The sequence below is a fragment of the Pinus tabuliformis genome, chromosome J (genome assembly GCF_031772625.1).
Source record: "Pinus tabuliformis cultivar Carrire ecotype Pingquan chromosome J, CPIR1, whole genome shotgun sequence".
Taxonomy (NCBI): Eukaryota; Viridiplantae; Streptophyta; class Pinopsida; order Pinales; family Pinaceae; genus Pinus; species Pinus tabuliformis.
Window position 1 is genome coordinate 172,935,985 of NC_142295.1, and position 18,135 is coordinate 172,954,119.

Below are 18,135 nucleotides of genomic sequence, written 5' to 3' on the forward strand. Positions count from 1 at the left end.
GCCTGCCTGTCAAGGAACTGTGCTGCCTCAAGAATTTCGGCTTGTTGCTCTCACTGAGCAGCGAAATTCTGTTCTCCGCTTTTGAGCTTGCCGACTCATCACTCGTGCTCTGATACCATGTGAAATTTTCAAAACTGAAATCCTATTGCAGCAATTGGTTTTAATTCTTCTAACTAATAGATTAATTATTCAGTTTATTGCTACGAAAACATCGAATTGAACACACTACAACCTTCACAAATAAAATTTTACGGAAAATAAATAGCGATGGAATCTGAGAAAATACTAGCACACACATACATAAAAATGATAGTGTTATTTTTGGACAGTGGTCCCCAGAGAAACCCAACTTGGGAAAACCGGTGCAGCAATGAGGGTTTGTATTATTATGTAGCAGTGAAATTCTAAGTACAATCTATGGATGCCCAACTGGCAATCCAAACAACAAGAAAATCTGAGCAAAATTATTTGAGGGAATTACCCTTCTTCCATAAGCAATCCCAGCACAACTTCTCTTCAGAGCCTCGTCCTTCTAGATGCTCTGTGTTGCTTTACGCATACCTTATGATGTTTAGCCTCTAAACTGCCTATGATGAAGTTGTTCTACCTGTCTTGCTGAGGAAATCACTTCTTCGGCACTCTGGACCCCCTTCCCGGCCTTTGGAAATGAAAACAAATTTCTCTCCAGCTAAATCGAATTGCTTCTCTGAAGCAACTGTGCAGTCCTCTACGCTGCCTCACTAGGAATAACTCGGCCCCTTGTTGGTTCCTTTCCGGATATGGAAAATGTCCTTCGGAATACTGTCTCTGCTTCAATCTTTGGCTCTCCGACAATTGTTGTTGCTCTTTAGAAATTGATGTGTTGGAAATAATACTGAGAGGGGGGGGGTGAATCAGTATTATCAAATCAATATAACTTTTTCATTTTCATACTCAAATTCATATACACTACTTCAGTTAAGACAAACCGTGTGTATATGCAACTGTGTGTAATGCAACAAGCGTATATCAAGTAAACTTATGATTCAGTTAGTTGATCCTTAATGAGTGCATCAGAACATTATTAACCGTATGAACTGTAAACAGGAGCAGTGTAACAGAACAAATCATCACACATGAACACCATGATATAAGGTGGAAACCCAATGTGGGTGAAAACCACCTGCTGCAATTTGTCTCTATCTTCTTTTAATTAGAAACTTCTTTTTACAATGATTCTGTACTGGTGCAGTCTTATACCAGTACGCAGGCTGCTACCTGCAGAAGGTTACAACCTTCTCTCGTTCTCCAGACTCTCCTGGAAGGGAGCTACAACCCCCTTAGCTCTTGTACTAGCTGAAGTACTAGTACGTAGGTGCTGGCCTACAGAAGGCTACAACCTTCTATTTTCTTCCAGGGACCACATTTCATAAATTTTCATACTGGATCCATAAATACAAAATAATCACCACTGCAATACAATCATCAACTTATACCTGCATCATCAATCTTTGAATCACCCAATACTGAATCACTGAAACCCTATCATCAAAATACGGTTACCTGAACACAGACTAGAGCCCAGAACTCTACAACAGCCACTAGAACCAACAATAACCTGAAACATCAAATCTCATAGTGTATACGCTACTTGACTGTGTCAAAATTGCGTGTACACGTGCTTTCACCAGAGAGAACCCGCGTACAGATCTAAAGATAATTACGTATACCTTCGCTACCATTTCCAACTTGATTTAGATCGAGCCAAGCATCACAGACCCATAACCAACATACTAGATCTTCACACTTCATTAGACATTCATTACTTCCTCTTTACCCCTTGGCCTAATGATCTTCTCCTTATATAGGTTTAGGCTTCTTTTAATACCATGGTCCAAAACCATGTAGAAACAATACCTTGGACCCAATACCTGGGGTCAACACTTCGGACCAAATACCACAGACCAATACCAAAATACCATGGATCAAATACCGCGGACCAAAACTTAGTTTTCCAACATGTACGCGCCTTTCCTTCTGTGAACTTGCGTGTGTACGCATACGCGCCTTTTTTCTTATCACCCGCGTGTATACGCACTTTCATCAAGGTTAACCTGCGTATATCTCTCTCTTGACCTGTTGTACTAAGATCTATCCTCTGATTGAGTTGCCATCACCTGTATCATACCTCTGAGTGAGTTGCCATCAAGGACAACACTTGTATCATAATGCCAACAATCTCCCCCTTTGGACTTGATGGCAACCACCACACCAAGTCACTCTCCCCCTTTGACATCAAGGGCAAAGGGCAGACCAAGAAGTTCTCTCCCTCTGCTGTCCATACTCCCCTGAGTACCTGCTGAAATCTCTGATTGGGCTCCCCCTTTGTATATGCCAAGATGTACCAATCCGTCCATGCTCCCCCTGAGCACATGCAAGTTCTTTATAACAAAGACCAGCAATCCATTCAAGACCATGATAGTCATTAGCCACTATCATACACTAAATATGATCTGCACCATAAGCATCAGCATCCAGTTCTGTAACCTGCAATAACATTCTTTTGATCAAACAGCAAGATGTATCATTTAGCCACATAAGCATCATCACCAAAGACTTCTAACCATAATGCCAACAATGCATTATTTGAAGTATATGCTCCCCCTGAGCCTGTGCCAACCATCATATACCATGTCCGAACCATTTCCTGAGTCTGTTCTGCTGCCTTTTTCTTCTGAGCTTCATATACGTGACTCTGCAGCCTCTAGATCGCGTATATATGCGACTTATCTCTATTATATCAGCGTATGCAAGACGGAATACTGAAGGTCTACACTTTCAGTTTCCCCTGTGTCTGTTATGTCAGCTGACTGAGTTATGTCACACCTTTCTGTCTCTAATTTTGTCTTCTTTAATACCTGGAATTGTGATGATGTATAATCCTCTTGCTTTGGAGTTTGAATTTTGCTCCTGCATTCCCTTGCTTTATGTCCAAACTTGTTACATGCATAACATCTTACATGTTTTATGTTCCTTCTATTGCAATCAATTGCTTTGTGACCAAACATATTGCAAGCAAAACAATATCCTTTGAAGTACCTGGAATGTGATGATCTTATGTGACGGTCTTGAACCATTCTACTTCTGCATCTGGCTGCAACATGTCCAAGATTATGACATACATAACATTCAACATTATTCAATGGAGGGAATAATCGTCTATCACTTCCATAGTTAGGAGTAAAGGATTTTCTTTGAGGAATTTCTTTCCTTGGCTGTTGATGAGGTTGTCCTCTCATCTCCTTGTTGGGTATTTCAGAATTCTCATTAGAGTTCCTTGCCTCACCTTGTGAGCTAGATTCACCTTCACCAGATTCATAAAAGCCAAGACCAGTTTTGATAGTAGGGGATCTTTGACTACCGAGAATGTCATCCAAAATCTTAGTACTATCTTGAAATCGTAACAGTTTATCCTTTTCTTCTAATTTACTTTTTAAGATATTTACCTCAACCTGATGTTGTTCTTCCTTTTCTAGATACTGATTCCTTATGTTTTCTTCAACTTTTCTCCCTTCTTCCACTTGTTGCCCCAATTCGATTACTTCATGTTCTTGTTCTTCAAGAGCTTCTCTATTTTGCTTCTTTGATTCTTTAAGATCTTCCTTTAGAGAGAGGATCTTCGATTCAAGTCTCTGAATTGTTATGCTCTGATCTTTTACTACATCCTGCAATTGCTCCCTTACTCTGGTTACTGACTCCAATTGTTCCTTTAATCTGGTAACTTCTTCTGTTTCTATGTCCTTATTTTCATATGCCATGAGAAGTCTAATGTCTTCATCACTATTGGATGAGTCATTACTTTTAACATGGGTATAATAACTTCTATTACCTTCTTCAGACATCTTTCCTTTGTTATGAGGACATCTAGCAACGTAATGACCAACTCTACCACATGAAAAGCATTTGAAGGGTAGCTTACCTTTGAACCTTCCAGATCCCCGTTCAAGATTCTTGACAAAATTTACCTCATCTTCTCCTTCTGAAATGTATCCTGATTCATTTGCTGACACTTCGAATGCAGCTTCTCTCATATCTGATGGTCCTCCTTTTCTCATCTCAAAAGCAGTTAAGATTCCGTGAAGCTGCGTCATAGTGATTTTCTGCAGATCCTCCTTTTCTTCTATGGCAGAAACTTTGGAATCAAATTTAGCAAACAGGGATCTTAAAACCTTTTCAACTAAGACAACTTCCTTAAATTGTTCACCCAGATTCCTCATACAATTGACAATCTCATCTATACGCAGAAAGTAATTAGCTATGCTTTCATTACTATGCATTTTAAGATTTTCATACCGTATTCTGAGAGTTTGAAGCTTTGCTCGTTTTACCTGTTCATCTCCTTTGTAGCTTAGAATGATTTTGTCCCAAATTTCTTTAGCTGATTTGAAATGCATGACCTTCATAAATTCTGATTGTGACAAACTTCCCAATAAGACAGTAACAGCTTTGGCATTGAGTTCATATTGCTTTCTCTCTGTTGTATCTGTAGGAATTGCTGATGGATATGTGTATCCACCTTCCACGATTCCCCAAACATCCGTTCCAAGCGATTGTAGATATGCTGTGGTTCTTATCTTCCAGTGGACAAAATTGCTCCCATCAAAGATTGGTGGGCTGATGGATGCCTCTCTTTCTTGATTGCTCATTCTGATGGATCTTTCCTTCAAGCGATCAAGCTTCTTCTAAAGGACCTGGCTCTGATACCAATTGTTGGAAATAATACTGAGAGGGGGGGGGGGAGGTGAATCAGTATTATCAAATCAATATAACTTTTTCATTTTCATACTTAGATTCATATACGCTACTTCAGTTAAGACAAATCGTGTGTATACGCAACTGTGTGTAATGTAACAAGCATATATCAAGTAAACTTATGATTCAGTTAGTTGATCCTTAATGAGTGCATCAGAACATTATTAACCATATGAACTGTAAACAGGAGCAGTATAACAGAACAGATCATCACACATAAGCAACACACATGAACACCATGATATAAGGTGGAAACCCAATGTGGGTGAAAACCACCTGCTGCAATTCGTCTCTATCTTCTTTTAATTAGAAACTTCTTTTTACAATGATTCTGTACTGGTGCAGTCTTATACCAGTACGCAGGCTGCTACCTGCAGAAGGCTACAACCTTCTCTCGTTCTCCAGACTCTCCTGGAAGGGAGCTACAACCCCCTTAGCTCTTGTACTAGCTGAAGTACTAGTACGTAGGTGCTGGCCTACAGAAGGCTACAACCTTCTCTTTTCTTCCAGGGACCACGTTTCATAAATTTTCATACTGGATCCATAAATACAAAATAATCACCACTGCAATACAATCATCAACTTATACTTGCATCATCAATCTCTGAATCACCCAATACTAAATCACTGAAACCCTGTCATCAAAATACAGTTACCTGAACACAGACCAGAGCCCAAAACTCTGCAACAACCACTAGAACCAACAACAACCTGAAACATCAAATCTCATAGTGTATACGCTACTTGACTGTGTCAAAATAGCGTGTACACGCGCTTTCACCAGAGAGAACCCGCATACAGATCTAAAAATAATTACTTATACTTTCGCTGCCATTTCCAACTTGATTCAGATCGAGCCAAGCATCACAGACCCATAACCAACATACTAGATCTTCACACTTCATTAGACATTCATTACTTCCTCTTTACCCCTTGGCCTAATGATCTTCTCCTTATATAGGTTTAGGCTTCTCTCAATACCATGGTCCAAAACCATGTAGAAACAATACCTTGGACCCAATACCTGGGGTCAACACTTCGGACCAAATACCACGGACCAATACCAAAATACCATGGATCAAATACCGCGGACCAAAACTTAGTTTTCCAACATGTACGCGCCTTTCCTTCTGTGAACCTGCGTGTGTACGCATACGCGCCTTTTGTTCTTATCACCCGCGTGTATACGCACTTTCATCAAGGTTAACCTGCGTATATCTCTCTCTTGACCTGCTGTACTAAGATTTGTCCTCTGATTGAGTTGCCATCACCTGTATCATACCTCTGAGTGAGTTGCCATCAAGGACAACACTTGTATCATAATGCCAACAACTGAAGCAACTGTGCAGTCCTCTACGCTGCCTCACTAGGAATAACTTGGCCCCTTGTTGGTTCCTTTCCGAATATGGAAAATGTCCTTTGGATTCCTGTCTCTGCTTCAATCTCCGGCTCTCCGACAACTGTTGTTGCTCTTTAGAAATCGATCTACCAAGAAAAATGAACTGCTAGTGTATCTTCTCCAAGTGCCCATCGATTTCCTCTTATAATCCACTGTTGGAGCACCAATAACCAAGATTAAATTTTAATCAGTGGCTAGGATCATCTTGAAGTCGATCCGTGTGAGTTTCTAGATTCGCACCTTGACTTAATTATGATTAATTAACCATATTCCGTAAGTTTAGACTTAGAAAATATTTAAAAATTGGTTAATAATCTAATTAAGTCATCTCTAGGTGGAATTTCCATAAATGGTTTCTAGGTTTTGGAGCTCTCATGTATTCTAGCCTCTCCACCAAATTTCGTGGCTAGAACACATCCGACGCTACATAAACTAACATAGAGTAGGGGCTATCACCTATTTCTTACTCACTTCATTTAAGTTGTCTCCTAGACAAGCAATGGGGGTTAGTCCCTAAAGATGATTGGAAAAGGAAAACTTGTTGGAACAACAAGCTCTAGGAGACTAAGGACAAGGCAATCACCTCTCTAGATAACTTGATTTAAGATGAATTAGCAAGTAAGATTATTATTGAGAAATGTGAATGTTAAAGATAAATTCAATTAGATCAGTGTGACACTCAACAAGATATAGAGATAAGAGACCAGTGCCTTATAACAATGCTCAAAGATGTATTAGAGTACTTGCAAGTAAAAAAATGATATCAAGCTACAAGATCGACAATGCTGCAAGAGAATGTTAGTACAAGAGATCAAGAGATTATAAGCAGTTGAAACTATGAGCAATAAGACTTTAAATATAACTTGCAAGGAAAGAAAACTTGTACTTTCAATAAAGAGCAATGGACATGAAATTGATAAGTACAAGAATATAAGGAAAAGCTTGCTAGAAAATAATTGATTTAGCCCACAATTCCAATTTCCAATAACCAATTGAAGTGTCAGATGAATGAGTGCAAGACTAATCTATGTGAGATGCAAAGTCTTGGTTAATTTTAGTTATATGCCTAGACTAAGGTGAGAGCCTTCTCCTCAATTATCAAAACTTGTCTTAGAACAAGGTTGTTGGGAGAATTGCTGGGAAAGGAAGCTAAGGCTTCATTAACGATACCTACCCAAGACTTCTAGCAACCCAAGTGCCTTTGTTCCTACAAGGACTCAGCCACAAGAGAACTGCAAGGTAACTCATTTTAACCTTTGTTTAAGGGTCAAGTTTCTCAAATTGGATTTGAAAAAGGTTATCCTATCTTTCTATAAACCAAGCTTATGCTTGGAGGTAAATTTCAGATGCAATCTAGATCTAAGATGCAAATGCAAATGCTTTAATGAGATTCAATTATAATGAGATGCTTCAATAGAAAATTTATAACCAAGATTTATAATGATCACTTAAGAACACAAGATTATTAGCTTATGATTCCAATGAAGCAATTCTTAAGATTACTTAGTGAAACAAGGGAGATGCAATTAGATTAGATGTTAGAGCAATATCTCACAATTCCTTTTACAAGGAATGCTTTTAAAGATGTTTTACTTATATTAAATAATGGAAACAAGTAAAATTTTATATTGAAAGCATATGTGAATGATGGAAAATGAGATTGTTAACATGATTAGAAAGAGACTACTTTAAATTTTTAAATTGCAAATGAAACCAAGACAAGGACAATTCCAAATGCAAAAGATCAAATAGTCAATGAATGCAACTTAGAGATGAGATCTAAACTAACAATGCAATGCAAGATGAGTTAGGAAGTTAGATTTAAGGACTAAGAGAAAGAGAAAGAAAAGGTCTCTCTTTAAATAAGGAGCTGGGATACCATGGGATTGAGATCCCAAGCTCCCTCAAGGAGAAGATCTATTTATTATTAATGTTACAAAAGGAAGAAGAAACCCTCTTAGACAAATGGAAAGGTTCTTCAAAACATGAGGAAAATTACTAAGATAAATAAAACCCTAGAGACACAAAAAATCCTCAATGCTTAAACCACAAGTCAATAGATGATGAACTTTGATGGTAAATGACTTGCTTTTAGCTTCCAGGATCCCATGACCTTGATGAGTACCCTCAAGATCTCCCAATCGCACTAGGAGAAAGGCTAGGAAAAAATTTAAATAAAATTTATAAAATTTTATGATAAATTTGCAAATTCTTAAAGCTTTTAACCTCAAAAATAATTTGATAACCCTCCAATGAATATACTTCATGTCAGATAGGGTCTGCAGCTAGTCTCCAAAAAATAGCCCCCAAAGATCAGCTCCTAAAAGGCTAACTCCTAGCCAAAATTTGATGGATAAAACCTTCAAGTTGTATTGTTTTCTTCTGCAAAATCCAATGGTTAGTTACCTTCACATTTGAAACAAGACGAGGGCCTAAAAGGCCCTGTGGCTAGGCCAAAAATGAGCTAGAATGATCAACGGCTAGCTTAACAATTGCAAATAAAATCCTGAGCCCAAATTATATATATGTATCTGTGTGTGTGTGTGTGTGATCTGCAACAATCTATAACCCAAGTCAGATCTGCAATGGAAAACTTATCAAAAGAAATCAGAAAAATTTATTTACAAAATTTCTAAATAGAAACCCTTGTGGCTGCCCTTAAAAATTTGATTATTTTTCTCGGTTATCCTTCAAGGTGAATGTGTTAAGATCAAGGACTAAAAGATGGCCTCTTCTTCCAACAAATGATCTTTAAAAATATTATCCTTCAAATGATGAATTTCTTGTGAATAATTTGATTGAAAAAACCCCTCGACAAATTGATTTTTCTCTGCAAAACAAGTTAAGGTTTAGATATATGACACCAGAAGCAAAATGAAGTCCTAAAAGGCTTTCGGCTAGCCTAAAAAATTTTAACAAAATTTTGTAAGCCACAAACCAAAAAAATATATATACAAATATTATTTTACAAGGGTTAGTAAATATTTACAAAATAAAATACAAGATCTATTTACAAATTTACAAGATTAAGCTCTTCAATAGCAGATATATTCATTAAAAGCTCTAAAAATAATTTGAGAGATTTTTTAAAGATAGATAAATTTCGATCTAGAGCAAATGGTAAGGAAAACACCTTTTATTGATTTGAAAGATAAGTCTTCAAGTGACCCACTATGGGTTCTTCAGCTTCTATGCTTGAATAGTTGGTTAATTCAACCGAGAATGTCCCCAAGTATCCAAGATTTGATGAACAATATTATTTTCTACACACTTGAAAGATAATTGTTAGATCCACAGAGATTTGGATAGCACAATGATAGAGGAGTCTAAGGGTTTAACCAAAAACCAATAGATTTGCTCCACCTAGTGTGTTTCTCCAAATCTAAACAATGATGCAAAGTAACTGTACACCAATGAATCTTTAAGAGCTAATGGAAATAACAATATAAAACACTAGTAGAACATTAAGCACAATAGATCAAAAATATTATACCATATCACTGAAGAATAACACCATAGCTTTGCCCCAAAGACTTTTATTATATTGCTTAGAAAAAAATATTACAAGGATAGTAGAGCTTCACTTAGCCAAGAGCTCAGGATTTTTCATGATTCCAAATGAGGAGCCTAGAGCTTCCTTATATAGAAAAATGAGAGTGTGAGAGCCTCCAAGTCAAAAAAACGGCTAGTTGACTTGATCCATGGCTTGATTCTCCTTAGAAAAATTCAAACCGTTGATTGTTGCTATGCAGATCCATAGAAAAATCCGATTTCCTTGATTGATGAGCTGGATGGACAAATCTTTGACCCTGGAGTGGTTTTGGACAACTGGAATATCTTCAAAAATAATTTTCTTGAAATTCCCTCATTCAAAATAACCACCTGGACCAAAAAAATGATTTCTCTTGAGAAAGTATTTTCCTTCTGGTCCAACAAATTTTTTGTGGGCCTTTTTTGCTTTGGAAATGAGACTTTTCCCCATTTTGAATTTGATCCCTTTTTTGGAAAGTGTACATTCCCTTTTTAATTATTTTTCTACTTGGAGAAAAAATTATTATCTCTCATTCTAATTTTTGACTGACTTCTAGCTAATTTAAGTATTAGGGGTTTACGCAATGCATTATATTAGATATCGTTTTTTTGGGATTCAACTGCGTTAAGTAAGTCATTAACGTATGACCATTTCCATGAGAGGTAGTCGTAACTGACTAATTTCTCATGATTTTTGAATTGTTCACTTAGCACTCATTGCATCGGGTGATGCTCACAGGGGTGAAGGACTCTAATAATAATAAAAATGACTCTAGAGGGGGTTAGACATATTTTTCCACCCTCAAAGTGTGTCTAGATAGAAAGTTTAGGAGTTGAGGTGTAAAATTAAGTACTCATACCCCCTAGAATTCCTGTAGACAACACCTTTTACATAGTTACATCATATACTACATAGAAAATCCCATACAAAAGGGGAATAAAAACATGACCTTTAGACTCAACCAAATTTTGCGACACTTTACAGATGATCTAGTATGACAATTTACATAGACTCGATATACTAGGACTCACTTAAGGCCTTACCATCAAGCCCCACTCTAGCTTTGGGGCATGCTTGGGAGAAAAACTCTAACCAATTAAGAATGTTGAAAAACACAAATAATTGGCGGAGGAAAAAAAACTCCCTAGAGTGAAACTCTTTGGTAAAAATCATAGGCTTACCTAGATGTGTTACATGGCTTTATAGACACCATAATCATTTTTACATAATGGCCCACAGCGCTACAGAATTTGGATTACAACAAAAAGCCCGAAGTAGGAAGATGATGATGAAATCTGCAAAAATTTTCACTGTTCTGTACTCTGCTGAAGGGGTGGTTGACACATGAGAGGTCAACACCTTTCATGCGGGAAATTTTAATTAATTAAAAAAATCCTATAAAAAGCTAGTCAAATTCCGCGACACTTTAGATATGACCTAGCATGGTAATATACATCAACTCTAGGTATTATGACAGACCCAAGACCCAATTATCAAGCCATGCTCCAGCTTTGGGGGTGTGTTAGTGAAAAAACTCAGCTAGTTATTCATCGCCGAAAAGTGAGAATAATTAGCTAAGTGGAAAAAAAACACTCTAGAGCAGAGTCACTTGTTAACCAGGTCCCAAGTCACCTAAGCCTGCTATAAAATTCATCATGCTAACAACATTTTATACAATTCCCCCACATGCGCGTGGAATTTGATAAAGAGAATGCACAGAGAGGAGAGACAAAAGGGCATAGGCGCCTTGCGAACTTCTAAATTTCTAAAAAAATTGATGAGTACCCTGCACATTGGGCCATGGGGTATGTTACCATTCAGACCAGCAGGGGACCTAAAGGGGTTCCTAAGAGGGCAATTGTGGAGGCTTAGCCCACTATCACCACAGCTAAGTCTTCTTGCTCTTTACGGACTTTCACTGATGGGAGGAGTCTCGTTAGTGTAGGGATTCACTTGTAAAGTATATGTCAATGGATAGGTGAGAAGTGACCCTGAAAACCCTTTCCCAAGGATGGAGTGAAGAATGGAGCTTGCTTGCTCTTTAAGCAAGGGACTTGGTCCACCAGGGATAAGGGGTGAGGATTGGAGGGTTGAGGAAGGGAGGAAGGATAGGCTTATGAACAAGTTTCTCAATGCTTATAATCCTTGGGAAACTTGGATTCCCAAATGGTCCTTGACAAATAGTCTTTATTGAGAAGTGGGACCACACGGGGCCAAGTGGACCTAGCCTAGGTTCGGAGATGGAATGTAGCAACCAATGATGTTTCTATTCTGGACAAGGTGAGGGGAAAGGACCAAACAAGAATACTTTCTTCAAAAGGTTGAATTGATCCTATTGAGATCTAGCCTTGGGGATGCCTAAGCACAATTCGATCCTAGAGCTAGGGCTTGAGATTCCACCCTTAGAATTGCCTCAAATTTGGAGAGGGAGGGAACCCACCAGCGAAGTACCCTATAGGAGATCGAATTTTTTCCTTGGGTCAATTCTCGAGAAATTGATGCCCTCAGTGACCTAATGGGGCTAGACTTGGGGAAAAAGGGGAAAATGGTTAAAAGAGGGTTGAAATGATCACCCTTTTTGAGGGATTAGTGCCTAGTTCACTTGGGGATATAGAGTCAAGGATAATGATGAGTAAGAACTTGGTTTCTTGATCAAGGAGGCCCAGAAAGTCAACTTCGTCCAATGTTGAGACAAAGAAAATAAAAGTGACCTTCAAGCATTTATACTTCAAAGCAAATGATGCAAGCTTCTTGAGATAAATAAATATCTAGGACATTTCATTCATATAACATTGGCCCATACATTAAATTAGCTAAAACATGCTCAATTCCACATTTCAATAATGCAACAACTAGCCCTAATTTTAGTAGTATACATCAACAAGAATAATAGCATCAAAATTTACTTACAACGTTATAGATTATATCCAGCGAACATTTCGTTTTCTCAATAAAGCTCCAAGACAAGAGAAATAGCCCAAATCCATACATCAAAATTCATCCATCTCCAAAAAATCCACCAAGGAAAAAAGTGCGAAAGTCTCTATGATTAGAGAGATCCCAAGTCAAGTGATGATACAAATGAATGTATCTAACATAAATATATAGCCTACTAAGAAATTCGAATTAGCCTATGGCCCTACATTAGCCCCTAATAATGTGCAAATAAAACCCCTATTGGTGACAAGCCCACCAAGCTAGCTCACAAGTGTAAAAGTAAGCCTCTCAAGGGGCCGATAATAATATGTACATGTTGTAGGGCCCTCCAAAGGCATAATAATATCTAGAAGTGCCATATTGAGGAATAAATTCCTCGGAATATGATGGACAAGGGGGTGGCCCCTTGTTCTCCAAGTAGTAGACCTGTGGTGCTCCCAGTGGGTCTGAGGGCACATAAATGACCCCATGGGACTCCTTATGAATCAGAGAGGCCTGTAGATCCTCTGCAAGGGTCCAAGTGGTGGGATGAATGTTGCCATGACATCATACAAGTCCTGGGGCACTTGTTAAGAGTGTGGGGCTCCTGTGGGGGCCTGTTGGGCATAGTGTGCCAGGCATATCACCATCATCCCAAAAGTGGATCACTAGTAGTCTTTGAACATCCATGCAAATTTGTGGAGTGTTGTTTGCTATTGTGGAGGCCCATGGCTCTCTATGCACACCCTACATGTGCCAATGTAGACCTTTGGGGGTTAGGATCCCATATAGGGAAACCAAACCCAAATGGAAACCACGTGCAATCCTGTATAAGATCCAATGTGTCCCCTAGGCTTCATTACAACCAGTCATTAAAATAATCGGGTAAAAGAGCTTACAAATCATGGATAGCAAAGTGGGCACTTCATAATGGCATGCCTTTTTGTAGTGGGCTTTGGCATGTGCTAGTGTCTCCAAGCTCCAGAAGGGGTTAGCCAAGTACTTTATTAGGTGGTTTCAGCCCTTAGAGGGGATAGTATGTCCAAAGTACATCCCTCTAATGGGGGTGACAAGTGACAAATAAGTGAGATGGAATAGGGAATGAGAGGGGTACTCTTGGGCCACATAATGAGGCATAGGGGTAGCTAGATAAGGGGAAGCCCACACCTGGGTATGTAATGTATAGGAGGGAGTAGTCATGGTACATGAGGTGCCCCGGCCTTGACTTTTCCACCCTTTTTGGCCTTTATGAATTTTCTTTAATTAACTGCATGGGGCTCAAAGGACAAGAGCATGATTTGTAAGATATAGTAGTGATTACCCCCTTCAAGGTAGGGCGGTTCATTGCCCTCTAGGGGTTGGGACAATCATGGGTTCATGAATGATAAAGGATGCTCGTCTAGGGCTTATGGAACTGGGGTGATGGCCATGGATTGGGGTAGAGCTCATGTATTGGCTTTTACCCACGTGCTAATTATTTTTGTCCCGATCATCTTTTGCATTTTTGTGGTACAATTTTCTTTTAAATGTGGCAAATTATGCTTTTTTTTCCTTTTTTTAGTTGCTTCAACCTCCGAGGCATCATTCTAGGCCTGACCCAAGGTGGGGGCAAGGGGATAGGGAGGCTTGCCCTATGTGGACCCAGAATGGGAATGTGGGCCCAGGTGGGAGAAATGATGAATGGGGTATAATGAGTGGGAAGGGAGTAATGTATGTGGGTAAAGGAGCGGGACCACACACCCAAAGTCGAGGTTTCTCAAGTAGTACAACCTTAGAATGGTCAATAAAGGAGATCCCACAGGACTAAGATTCAAGGGTAACAACCAAAAGAGATCAAGGAGACGAGTACAAACTAAGCCCACTCTTTCCGCCAAATCCCCCCATCAATCCATACCCAGAAGTATCCATGATAAATAAACCCAATACTCAATTATCAAATGACAAGACATACCTTTAGATTTGGGAGGCCCACCTTTAAACATACAATCAATATAGGTGGGTGAAGGACCACATGGCTGGCTCAGGTGAGAGAGAAATGGCACAAGGAGCTAGTAGGAGGCATCAAGGGGCTGTCGGTTGAGGCTCATCATGGAGAAAAAAATTCTTCTGGGGATATCACCCACAAAAAGGTGGGTAATAGGGTCCACAGATCTTGTTAGGTACAACTTAGCAGGTAACATTTGGCTTCACATGGGGACATGTACTAGATCTTCAGGAAAGTATACGAGAACTTGGAATCTGCAATCAAGACATCTCGCAACAAAGTGCATCAGTAGCACATGCACTAGATATATGAAAATCATCAAAAATCCACTGAGTATAAGAAGAAATATACTGAGAGGAAATGCATAAGTAAAATGCTGAAATTGAAAAGCAAGATATGTAAAGTGAGCAAGGTTAGAGATACATTACAAAGTGCACCTTGGGCATCAGGTGTCTTCAGTAAAGAATACTTTGAGCATTTGCCCTTTGGCAGGCAAATCAAGTGGTTCTCCGTCAAGTGTACTGAGGTGAAATGAATTCTATCCAGCAACATCCCTGATGATGTATGGCCCAAGCCACAAACTGTCAAATTTTCCATGCTTCTGTGGCTTTTCCCTTCTGTCCCAAAGCAACATCATGTCGCCCTTCTGCAGTGACCTCTGCCTAGAAGACTTATCAAAATTCCTCTTCGCTTTTGCCTGATTCCTATAACTTTGATCAAATGCCTTCCTCCTGTTTTCATCTAACTCGACTATCTGATTAATCTTATGTTGGACCGCATCCTTATCTGAAGTGAAATTTTGAAGGTGCTGATATGCTGGAAATCTCAAATGTACTGGTAGGGTAACATCAAGGCCATATACAAGCTCAAAGGGGCTTTTCTCAGTGGAACTCTTCTTTGTGATCCTATCTGCCCACAATGCAGATTTGATTTTACTATCCAATGCTTTCTTGTTATCCCCCACAATCTTCTTGATGATGGTCATCAAGTTCTTGTTGCTAGACTCAGCAAGACCATTCCCTTGGGGGTAATAGTTGGATGAATGGGATAGGATAATGCCATACTTGAAACAAAAAGACGAAAACTCAGCTGAACTGAAAGCCTTTACATTATAAGTTGTGATTTCGCCGGTGCTCCAAACCTGGTGATAATTTTATCTTCTAGAGAATCCATCACAACTTTCTTGGTGGCAAACTTCGTAGGGATGGCTTCGTCCCACTTAGTGAAATAATTTGTTGTTGTCAATATCCATGGTTAGCCATATCCATTGGGCCTTGGGGGCAAGAGCTGGGAATGTGGGCAAGGTGGTATTTGAATCTGTGTATGCTGCCACTATAAGGATTGTGGCAAAATTCACATTTGATAGCTGATACCGGAACCTTTTCACAGCAAATCCAAACAAGGTCTTTTTCCCTTGGCATTTCACAGTTTTGGTTTGTTGTATTTCTTCTGTTTTGGTTTATGACTGTTTAAAAAGTTTGTGGGAACTTGGGAAGGACGGTTATCTGGTTAGTGCCTGATATGATATGGACAAGGCAAAAACATGCTAACAGCCTTGAAACCCCTGAAATACTAATAGTAGCCAAATATATATATAATAATTCCGAAAAAAACAGTATAGAAAACTCTAAACAATTGCTATAAACCCGTAATAACTAACATCAACAAAGAAAGGGGGAAAACCCTGTAGAGTTACAGGCTTAAAACAGTGTTGTAACCAATGATATTAGAACCAGAACCAGCCAAGGCTCAGAACAGGATTGGACTGAAATCAATCAAGGGTTAGATTGAGACCATAGTATAACCATTCAGAAAACTGGGTTGAAGTACCAGTTGACTAAAAATACATAAATATGCGTTTTATTTTTTAAATTACATATTGATGGACATCAATGTGAATCCAAACAGTTAGACATCAAATATATGAAGTTTGCTAATGTATATAGCATGCAAGACCTTTTTTCTGGCTTGATTTTTTCAGTTTTTTGAGCATGATGATGTGTGGGTGGGACACAGTTTTGGGGGCCCATTTCAAATCAGAACAGGCTGAACCCACTAAACCAGCCCGCTGAACTGGTCAAACCAGCCAGCGAACCAGCCAGCTGAACTGGTCAAACCAGCCAGCGAACCAGCCAGCTGAACTGACTGGATGAACCTCCCAGCTTGGGATGGAACTGACCTGTTGATCTGGTTCAGCAATCAGTTCAGCCCCTCGGCAGTGTGAACCATTCTGGACCGTTAAGTTCTGAGAACGTTGTAGTCCATTGTCTCTCTTGCTCAACTGTTAATCTCCTATGAGTTTTTTTCCTAGCAACTACTGTTTTCTTGTGTTTGCTTGTCAGTTTGTCACTCATCTATTACTAATGCAAAGTCAAATGAAAATTTAAGCTGTTGCAATGTCATTATTATTAAAATTTTAATTAGATTTTCTGAGCTGGTGAAGCTCAGGGAACAAACATAAATTCTGTTTATTAGTCATCCCATGTTCCCATTGCTGCTGATATTAGTTAATATGTATGTCTCTAGGATGCTATTTTGTGGTAGAACTACTGAACCTTTTTATATGGTGCTATAATTAACAAAATAGCGGTACTATACCTACTACTATCTAAGCAAACTACTACATTGACATATAGGTATACATGAGTATGAGGCTTCACTTTGCCCGTGTACCGTCAAAGTGCCATTTTGTCAAAGTGCAGCATATAAAGCAGCCCAATCGTGTTCTTCTGGAGTGTATTAAGGACAAGTGGATAACAGAGAATGGATTTGTACCAAGTGGGAATGACAATGGTCCCCAACAAAGCATTTGGGAAAATCCTCTAGACTGCAAAGTTTTGATGACAGGTATTTATCAGTTTCTTTTGTGGAATCAATAGGATCAAACATAGAAAAGAGATTATATTATCATTTTCCCATTCTTGGCCATGAACGATCCATTTGTAGTGTTAATACAGTTCAAACTCTTATTTACAGCTTTGGTGAAATAATTAAACTGAAAAACTCAATTAAGATGTAAGAAGCATTCTGTTAAAAGAAGGCGGTGTTTCTTATGTTTATTTTTCAGATGAAGAAAAGCGGAATTTGCAAGAAGCTGGTGCTGGGGTTGTCGAGGCAAAAATTCTGAAGAATGTAGCTAGAAGAATAGAAGTGCAGCTTGATGCTGAATACAAAAAGCGTAATTGTAAAGAAACCTTCCGGTTTGAACCCAAAATGAAGGAGAAGGGTCTGCTTGATTTAAGAAACAAACAGCCAGATAAGTCTGTGCCTGCCTCTGTTCCTAAGCCCAAATCTGCATCTTGAGGGAGTTCTTTGTAATTCGGGCAGTGTTTGTTCGTGACATGCTAATTATTGCTTGGAACAAAAGTTGTGGTCTCTTTGTGAAATAAAACCAATGTGCTAAATCCTTATTGTCGATACGTCATATGTAATTTTCCATGTTACTGGAAATGTCTGGGCTGGACCCCTGAAACGCGGTTTTGCTTTTGAAGTGGGTTTTATGCCACTGAGCTT

At 38.9% G+C, this 18,135-nt stretch overlaps 1 protein-coding gene across 6 annotated transcripts in view; it reads left to right on the top strand.

Annotated features, from left to right (window-relative positions):
* LOC149226223 (uncharacterized) overlaps window positions 1-17,929 on the top strand; it is a 180,405-nt gene extending 162,476 nt beyond the window's left edge. For all 6 annotated transcript variants that reach the window (XM_089375237.1, XM_089375236.1, XM_089375238.1 and 3 more), the window contains 2 exons: window positions 17,259-17,469; window positions 17,690-17,929. In XM_089375237.1, coding sequence (XP_089231363.1) covers window positions 17,259-17,469; window positions 17,690-17,925 — 447 coding nt within the window. In that variant the 3' untranslated portion in view covers window positions 17,926-17,929. The remainder of the gene's footprint in view (window positions 1-17,258; window positions 17,470-17,689) is intronic.
* Window positions 17,930-18,135: the final 206 nt, after the last annotated feature.